Source organism: Microplitis demolitor, chromosome 9 (assembly GCF_026212275.2).
Source record: "Microplitis demolitor isolate Queensland-Clemson2020A chromosome 9, iyMicDemo2.1a, whole genome shotgun sequence".
NCBI classification, from domain to species: domain Eukaryota; kingdom Metazoa; phylum Arthropoda; class Insecta; order Hymenoptera; family Braconidae; genus Microplitis; species Microplitis demolitor.
Genome location: NC_068553.1, coordinates 1542110 through 1552461, shown reverse-complemented (window position 1 = coordinate 1552461; position 10352 = coordinate 1542110). Strand labels below are relative to the sequence as shown.

Below are 10352 nucleotides of genomic sequence, written 5' to 3'. Positions count from 1 at the left end.
TTTATAAAAAACAAGTAAACAATCACTCAAGCAGCTGCGAAATTGAAAATATTGATCCGACATTATTTTTGGTAGGGGAAAATGTTGTAGGAAATTAAATTTCTACTAAAATGACCGATAATTATGTTTACTTATCTGTAATATTTATTTACGTAATAATATAACAAATGAATTCATTTTTATGCTAGTGAATGAATTGACAAAAAAATAATTTGATTGATACCATATATATATATATATATATATATATATATATTTGATATGGTGACATAAAAAGTGTTTCCTATGCGGCCTTGATAAGCTAACTGTTTATATAAAATGACGTCATTAAATATTTTTTTGTTCAATATTACGTTTTTCGATGCATCAGAAAGTAATTGGAGAAACGCTTATTTACTTATTATTATTATTATTTTTTAACTTCCCGCTAAGAAAATCGGCAATTTTTAAAAATTGCGGGAAGTTATTGTTTTCACCTCGATTTTCAAAAATCGAGTTTCCATCAGATGTCGACGTTTTGAGGTCCTAGGAAGCTATTCTGACTATTTTTAGAAGTATGTCCGAGTGTCTGTCTGTATGTGTGTGTGTGTGTGTGTGTGTGTGTGTGTGTGTGTGTGTGTGTGTGTGTGTGTGTGTGTGTGTGTGTGTGTGTGTGTGTGTGTGTGTGTGTGTGTGTGTGTGTGTGTGTGTGTGTGTGTGTGTGTGTCAACTCTTTGTAACTTTTGAACTAATGAATCGATTTGGATGGTTGAGGTGGCAATCGAAAGAGCTTGTTGGCCTTCAACTTTCCTGAAAATTTCAGATTATTTGATCGAATAGACTCGAAAATATTGGCGAATTACGAAAAAAAAAAAATTTTTTTTTTAGTTTTTTATTGATTTCTCGAAAACGACTTATACCATCGACTTCAAAATCTAATCAGCTCTAGAATTCAATAAAACGCGCCGATTGCCACGTCAACTATCAAAATCGATTGATTAGTTCAAAAGATATCGGCGTTGAAAAGTTAAAAAAATAACATTTTATGTTATTTTTTCCGGATAAATCATAATATAACCTACTAAAATGTGCCCGATATCATACCAACTCATCTTTTTTATGGTTTCTTTCGATCATATAATGTCATCGAACTTGGTTTTTAGTTTAAATCATATTATCAACAAAAAAATCGATAAAACGTAGTTTTTAATATTTTTATCGGATATTTCATATTTTATTGTTTCTTACATGAGTCAAAACTTATTTAAATCTTGATTTTGATCCCCGACATTGATTTCTGCCTTAATACACTTATTTTACTGAACATAATCAGAAACTAAATTTTAAAAACCGCTTCATTATGAATTTTCGATTCTTAAATTTTCAAACTTCAGCATAACAGGTAACTTGTTAGAGCTTGAAAAGATCATAAAAAAACAAGTGCATGTGATAGCATTTTCGAGCTCGAAGAGCTCGAAAATATATCTACACTAATGTTTTCGAGCTCTTTGAGGTCGAAAACAGGGGGAAGTTTTGGGGCTGGCCCGCAGGGTCAACCGACGCCCAGATTTTTTTCTCATCATTTTACGACGGGTTGATCAAATAATTTGATTGTAAGGTCATCAAACCCATATAAAGTTTGGAAACCGGCCCTTAGATGGCCCATCGCCGGGCGAAGTATGATGATTAACGGTCGGTCATTGACTATTTCTAATGGCCCATGAACGGCTGAATATACAAATGAGATAAATTATGTCGAAAAATTTAGATGAAAAATCCTGCTGAGCTCTGGGCGCGAACTGCCGTCCTTCTGAGTACTGGGTCCGCACGATGGCTACTGGACAGAACTGCTAATGTTCAACTGACACTTTTGAATGATCTAGATATTCATTCTACGACCACTCGATTTTATAAAACATAAAGAGCAATTTAATTAATATTTTCGATTATTTAAAAAAAAAATAAGAATTTCGTAATATTTTATTATAATTACATAATTTTTTAAAATAAAACTTATTAAATTAAATTGATCATTTATCAAGAACCCAGTTGAAATATCTTGCTCTACCACCATTATTAAAAATGACATTTATTATAAAAATGTATGTATTATTTTTTTATTAAATTAATTTTTATAAATAAAGTTATAAAATTGCGGTTGTTGGTTGCAAGTAATAACAAAATAAAAAATATTTTAATTGTTAGTTGTAAATAACTTTGATCGGAAAATTAAAATATATTATTGATTAAAAATTAGTTTAAATCCAAAAAAAAATAATTATTAATTAAAGAAAACTATAATAAGTTATTTGTATAATTGATAATTGATTAGAAGATTTTTTTATTTGACAAAGTTATGGACCACTGATTCACTAACAGTATCCCAACGTTGCGAAACGATAATCGGCCAGTCATAAGTAGCCATTCATTGGCCAGCCATCGGCAGCGTCGTTTAAAATATTAAATGGCTGCTGGTAATTAACCATGCTTGGGCCATTATTAATTGCCAATGCTTGGCAGAGTGACGGCAGTCAGACATCGGTCGATCTACGGCATTTTTTCCATTAAAGGCGACTTGGTATGGATTATGCATCTGACGCGCGTAAGCTTTTCATTTATCGCTTATACTGACAGTTAGATTCGATTTTGAAAAAGCTTATTTATAAAAAAAAAAAAAAATGTAGTGGATGGACAGAATTTATGTGACATTGAAGTCAAAGTTGAATTTTATTTTTATTTTTCACCGAAATTATTTTGACATGCGACCGAAATAAGAAAAAAAAAATATTTGTAAGGAGAAATTGAATTTCTGTTCTCTTATTGGCTATCGTAGGCCTCGTACCAGATTTTGTTGTATTGAATTATGAAGAATAGATAACTATTATCTATTATCTATTGTTATCTATTCTTCATGTATTGAATGTGGAGAAAATGTATAATATGTATAAGTAGTGCCATGGATAGGGAAGACGCTCATCAAGCCCCTACTGGTTGGTAGAATAATTAGAGCTCGGTACCGGGGGTTGAAAATAACAGTAGGGGATAAATGAATATTATTTCAGTGTGATTATTTATGTATTTATTTTATTTGTCGTAATCGCATTAAAGGCTTTAAATTACAGGCAAACGGTACTTGTTTTTATCTTACAAGCTGATTTATTGACCAAATAAGTAATTCCGTAGTTTGTTATCGTTTTTAAAAAATATTTAAATTTAAAAAGCTGTAACTTTAGTCAAAATAGTTGGATTTAAACAAAAAGAAAACGATTTGAAGCTCGAGATGTTAATTTTCGGAGCCGGTAATTATTTGGAAGCTAAAATTTTTTTCAATTATTTTCATATGAAGTCGAGAGCGATTTTAAGAGAAACTAAATTGTCTTTGGCTTGAGAAAAAATTTGTAGCTCGATTTCGATAATTTTATTTCCGGTTACTTATTCAAGCTTCAAACCTTTTTTAAAAATTACTCCGCTTTCGTTCGAGTTTTATTGAATTTCCAAGCAAATAAACTTTTTTTTTCCATAATCATAACTCTAAAATTACCATAAAGCTTTTCAGTACTTATCAAGTAGCTTAAACTACAACCCGCGGTCTGAAATAAAATCCAAAAAATAATCCAAAAGTTACAGCTCAAAAAGGAAAATTGAATCTTAACATTCTCTATTTTTGTCCAGCAATAATGTCCTGTTATTATCTCTGTATCTTTCAAAATATCAATTCTAGAGATGAGGTGCTCAGGGCCTTTTTTATAGAAAATTAAATTTCCTACAAAAAGTATCTGATACACTTTTACGATAACACTGATAGCTTAATCAATAATTACGAGTAAACATACATTGAATAATTACTTTCCAAGTTCAAAATTTATAAATATTTTGAACTCTAATATATTCCTCCAAATTATCACAGCTCCAAAATCATCATAAGTCTCCACCTTTCAGGCCACAGTTCAATCTTTAAGTCAACTTTTAAAATAAAGCTTAATATTGTCATATAAATTACTAAATATTTGAATTTATATCAATAACTAGCAATACAATGTCTTTATAGTATACTTCAACAGTTTTTTTTAAGATTTCAGAATATTTAATACTTATACTTTCATTATTATCAGAGAATTTCATCCTCTACATAAATAGTTTTATATATATATATATATTTTGCATATAATAAGTTTTGTAAATAGTTATTTGCAAATATGGACAGAGCTTTCAATTTTTGATGCCATCTTAAAAACTTTATCAAATAAGCACATATTATATATAAATATAAATATAAATGTAAATATATATATAATAAATATTATTATTGTCAATTAATAAGAAAAAAAATCAATGGAATCCTTTTAGAATAAGGCATAAGTATTGTCATTTTTCGTAGCATTAACTAATCAGACGCCTGAGTTTCGCATAAAAAAATTAATTTGAGCTCAATATTGTATTTTTTTTTCTTTGCATAAAAACACGGGTAAAAAAAATTATATATAATTATATATGACGATTGCATGCGATTATATATGCAATTCACATCTATGTGTAATTATATTGGCTCATTTTTCACATATAATTATATATAATTTTTTTTACCCGGGAAGCTTGAATACTTCAGTATAGCAAAAGTATATGATATATAATATCAAAAATATACTTAATTATAAAAATAATTTAAAAAAAAATTCAACAATTTAATAATAATAAAATAATTTATGCAATGTCAGCTGCTGTATAACTCATGTTCTTAATTTCTTCACAGCGGCTGTACATAACGAGCCAAAAGTATCCACAACAAACTGAAACAGATTATTAATTAGTTACAATACGTAAAATAAATTAATTTAACTCATACGGAAGAATACTAATGGACACTATTGGAAAACATTATTGAAAAACTAATGGACTAGTATTTTCGCGCACTAATACTTGAGTGTCTGTAATTCGTTTAGTGTTGGATATTTTCAGTATCATAAACGTAATACACGGTCTCAGTATCGATGGCATGATTCGAAAAATATTCGGATCCCCCGCATGGAAAAGCTGTATATTGTTAAAAGTATATAAAAAATCTGGGCGTCGGTTGACCCTGCGGGCCTGCCCCAAAACTTCCCGCTGTTTTCGACCTCAAAGAGCTCGAAAACATTAGTGTAGATATATTTTCGAGCTCTTCGAGCTCGAAAATGCTATCACATGCAATTGTTTTTTTATGATCTTTTCAAGCTCTAACAAGTTACCTGTTATGCTGAAGTTTAAAAATTTAAGAATCAAAAATCATTAATGAAGCGGTTTTTAAAATTTAGTTCCTGATTATGTTCAGTAAAATAAGTGTATTGAGGCAGAAATCAATGTCAGGGATCAAAATCAAGATTTAAATAAGTTTTGACTCATGTAAGAAACAATAAAATATGAAATATCCGATAAAAATATTAAAAACTACGTTTTATCGATTTTTTTGTTGATAATATGATTTAAACTAAAAACCAAGTTCGATGACATTATATGATCGAAAGAAACCATAAAAAAAGATGAGTTGGTATGATATCAGGCACATTTTAATCCGTTATATTATGATTTATCCGGAAAAAATAACATAAAATGTTATTTTTTTAACTTTTCAACGCCGATATCTTTTGAACTAATCAATCGATTTTGATAGTTGACGTGGCAATCGGCGCGATTTATTGAATTCTAGAGCTGATTAAAATTTGAAATCGATCGCGTCAGTCGTTTCGAAAATATTTAGAAAAAACCATTTTTCACCATTTCTTTCTCCCGTGATAACTCTCGAACGAATTATCCGATTTTGATGTTTGAGGTGGCAATCGACGCGTTGTATTGAGTACTAAAGCTGATTAGATTTTGAAGTCGATCGTATAAGTCGTTTTTGAGAAATCAATAAAAAACTAAAAAAAAAATTTTTTTTTTTTCGTAATTCGCCAATATTTTCGAGTCTATTCGATCAAATAATCTGAAATTTTTAGGAAAGTTGAAGGCCAACAAGCTCTTTCAATTGCCACCTCAACTATCCAAATCGATTCATTAGTTCAAAAGTTACAAAGAGTTTACACACACACACACACACCCACACACACACACACACACACATACACACACTCGGACATAATTCTGAAAATAGTCAGAATAGTTTCCTAGGACCTCAAAACGTCGACATCTGATGAAAACTCGATTTTCAAAAATCGGGGTGAAAACAATAACTTCCCGAAATTTTTGAAAATCGTCGATTTTCTTAGCGGGAAGTTAAAAATATAAAAATAAGTCGTCCTCTTGGAATTATATTTTTATACACTAAACTATAGTTTGACAAAAATTTGAAACCAATATGATGATTTAATTTTAGAAAATTCAAGTTTTTGTGTTTTAAGGCATCTGAACTTTTTTTTTCAGCTCTTGACAAGTTGTTTAGTAATTTTTTGATTTTCAAATGTAATCTTAAAATTTTTTTTGCAATACCTTCTTACATATATTAGTCATAAATTTCTAACTTTTTATTAATTTTTTTATCGATGAAAAATTATTTGCCTTTGCTGGGGCTCGAACCCGGATCCTTCTGCGCAGCAGTTGAAGTCGGGTTCCACTCTGCCACCACCACTGACTCGATAGTTAAAATTATTTTGAAGGTCTGTATATTTATCATAGTCTTCTCAATAATCTTGACAATGCAATTGATATTAATCTCGATGATTGAGAAATTTATAAATTTTTATTGTATTTATATAAAGACGGAACATACCATTTTAAGGTTATAGTTGTTTTTTATTCGAAATACCATCGATACTGATATCACTTTCGATAGTGATGCAAGATTTACTAATCACAGTAGTAATTATTGCTAATAAGACACTATTGAACACTAATAAATTATTTACAGTGTTCCTTAGTTTTTTTCCGTACGGAATAATGTTAAAATATATAATTATATTTATTGCTCACCTAATATTAAATGTGTTAAAAATAGTACTAGGAATCCATATACAGCAGAAAACATGAAGACAATAATTATCAAATACCAAAAGACAATGGATATAATTACTAGGCCAATTGCTTGCAAAATTATTGCCGGCAGCATAAATCGGTAATTTTCCTGAAAAGTAAATAAATTGACAATTAATAATAATTACAGTGATTTCTTCTCTATGCAGAAGCAATTAATCATGATTACAATAATTTTTTGTTTCAAATTACTACAGGACGTAAAATTGATCAAATTTCATTAATTATTTTAAAGGTTCAAAATTTAATTGTTTTTTTTTGTCTTTTTCAATTAAAATGATATGTTAGATCATTTTTACACGGAGAAATTATTCTTGTTCGAGATGCTATGGGGTCATGGTAAAGCCGAACCATGTTTGCCCCCTGACGGAAATTTAGATAAACAAATGTAAAAATTACTGTGGCTACAGTAAAATTTACAAGGATATCCTAAATTATCGTAATTATCGATTTTACTTCAGCCATAGTAATTTTTCCGTTTATTTAAATTTCCGATGGCCAATATAGTCCGGTTTTACTATGACGGAATAGCATTTTTAACAAAAATAATTTCTTCGTGTACTGCCGGGCAAAAAAATGTTATATAATTAGATATTATCGTACATAATTATATAAAATTCTATATAATTTTGTATAATTACATATGATTATATCTAATTTTTAAAAAAAGTTTATGTTTAATTGTATATAATTATATAAATTCATATATAGTCTCATATAACTATATATATTTCTGTATAATTATATAAATCTTTCTAATAGATTTATTTTTATTTTATGCATGTATGTGTTAAAATTTTATAAAACTATATATATAACTATGTGTAATTATATAAAATTATATACAACTTTGTATAATTTTATACATGAACATATAAATTTATATAGATTTATTTTTATTTTATGCACGTATACGTTAAAATTTTATTAAATTATATGTGTAACTATGTGTAATTATATAAGACTATATAAAATTATATATAACTTTGTATAATTTTATACATGAACATATAAATTTATATAGATTTATTTTTATTTTATGCATGTATACGTTAAAATGTTATTAAATTATATCTGTAACTATGTGTAATTATATAAAACTATATAAAATTATGTATAACTTCGTATAATTTTATACATACACATATAAATTTATATAGATTTATTTTTATTTTATGCATATATACGTTAAAATCTTATTAAATTATATGTGTAACTATGTGTAATTATATAAAACTATATAAAATTATATATAACTTTGTATAATTTTATACATGAACATATAAATTTATATAGATTCATTTTTATTTTATGCATGTATGCGTTGAAATTTTATAAAATTATATATATAACTATGTGTTATTATATAAAACTATATATGGTCAAAATTATTGTATAATTTTATCTAGACATTTATATATATATATATATATATATATATATATATATATATATATATATATATATATATATATATATATATATATATATAATTTTTTTTCCCGGGTATGTATTTCTAAAACTATATCTTGAGCATACAAAGAGGTGAAAATTTTATTTATCTCTCAAAATGATCTTGCAAGGTTTTATAAAATTATATATGTTTTTCTATATGACCAATAAATAGGCATACCAAGATGGGAAAAGTTTAAATCTACGTTTAAGATGTTCGATTTACATCTATAATTTCAACTCTAATGAGAAATAGAAAATTGCGATGTGACATCTAAATATTAATATTAAAAGTTCATCTTTTAACAGGCATCCTATTCCACTTCTTTGCAATTATTTAATAGTGGGTTTCGAGAAAAAAAGTAGTCGATTTTCATTAACTAGTCTAACATATATATAAGAATTACCGCTTGAGATCCATAGAGTGTTAGAGACATCAAAATAATCCCAATAATTTCACTGCTTATTGACGAGCCCAATTGAGAACTCGCTTTAGCACATTCTTCATCATTGTCGACAGTTCTATCGCCCGAACATGCTGTGTTATAAGAAATTGGTGCTTGGATTAACCCACCGATAGCTAACACCTTAAAAAATATTAAATTTATTTTTTTTTTACTTTACATAAATTATTATTTTATTACTTATTTATATTTTTAAAAAACTTACAATACTCAAAATTCCGATGACCATAACTCCTGTTTTCAAATCAAAGCAACAACAGCAAGATTCTAATCTTCTGATCGCCATTTTTTGATATTTATTTATTCAATAGTTTAATAAATTTATTTCGACTACTGTATGGTTTGATCTGCAGGCAGATGTAGGACGCAGACTGAGAAATTTAATCATTAGTATAGATGTGTGTATTTGGTTTCCATTTTCCTATCTGGCGCGCATGAGCTTTCCACTTATTGCGTGTACAGATAAATATATTTCATGTCAAAGCGACAAATTTGTAGATAAAGGCAATCGTATTAGAGAAGTTAAAGAAAATTTGACTGATTTTGTTGTCAAATTTTAATCATATTAAATTGATTTTTTCGGCACTTCGGGTCTATATTTCTAATATATTTTTATCGCTGCAATTCCAATCCCTGGTTGGAAGAAACCATTGGCCAAAGCTTGGACCAAGCTTTGGCCCGTCGTTAGCTAATGCTCCTCGGTCTAGCGCAAGGCTTGGGTCGAGCTTTGGCTGACCATTGGGCGAGCCCCGGTTCAAGCATTGGATGGTAGCTATGTTCCAAGTCTTGGGAAACAAAATATCGAGCCTCGGCAGAACCTCGGTGAGCAAAAAATCTAAGGCTCACCCAATGCTCAATCTAAAATATTGTCATCTATATTAATAAGTATAATTAAAAAAAAGCTTGATCACACTTTTATCGACTTTAAATTGGAGTGTAATTAACTAATTACTGAATTAATGGAAAATAATGAATAAAATTATTTGGGCGCTACCGGGATTCGAACTGAGTTCCTTCTGATTACTAGGCCAGGATGCTATCCACTGTGCTAAAGCTGATGTCCAGATAATCATGATTTTTTTGCTTGTCAATTATTTAAATACAATTTAATTCAGAAATATTACACCGTAAAGATGATGTGAAATGTAGTTTTATTTAATGAACTTAAAATTGTCTGATGTAATGACATATATTTATTAATTTGTAATTTTGTGATTTGATATAAATGAATAAATTAAGAGTAAAATCAAGCAGCACTATTATATTGATTATTGAACGTTAACAATTATGTTAACTAAAGTTTTGTACATAGCAATAATCAATTAAATGAAAATTATCGTATGTCAAATAATTTTACTTTTTAGAAAATTTAAACTCTTGATACTAATCGTATACTCGGTGGACCGTTATACCCTGGTCTTTTTTATATACATATATATAGATACATGTAACGTT

At 28.2% G+C, this 10352-nt stretch overlaps 1 protein-coding gene across 1 annotated transcript; it reads right to left on the bottom strand.

Moving 5' to 3' along the window:
* Positions 1 to 4572: 4572 nt before the first annotated feature.
* Positions 4573 to 9571, bottom strand: LOC106693647 (uncharacterized). The gene is made up of 4 exons (XM_014442269.1): positions 9103 to 9571; positions 8841 to 9020; positions 6922 to 7072; positions 4573 to 4766 (listed from the first exon to the last, which is right to left on the bottom strand). The coding sequence occupies exons 1-4, from the start codon at positions 9181 to 9183 to the stop codon at positions 4681 to 4683; spliced, it is 498 nt and encodes a 165-aa protein (XP_014297755.1). The 5' UTR covers positions 9184 to 9571; the 3' UTR covers positions 4573 to 4680.
* Between the last annotated feature and the right edge of the window lie 781 nt (positions 9572 to 10352).

Excerpts from the sequence above, each read along its gene's own strand:
- LOC106693647 (XM_014442269.1), bottom strand. The coding sequence starts at position 9,183 with ATGGCGATCAGAAGATTAGAATCTTGCTGTTGTTGCTTTGATTTGAAA. Across the intron at positions 9,021-9,102 it reads TCATCGGAATTTTGAGTATT|GTGTTAGCTATCGGTGGGTT; the intron begins GTAAGTTTTTTA and ends ATATTTTTTAAG. Across the intron at positions 4,767-6,921 it reads TTTAACACATTTAATATTAG|TTTGTTGTGGATACTTTTGG; the intron begins GTGAGCAATAAA and ends AATCTGTTTCAG.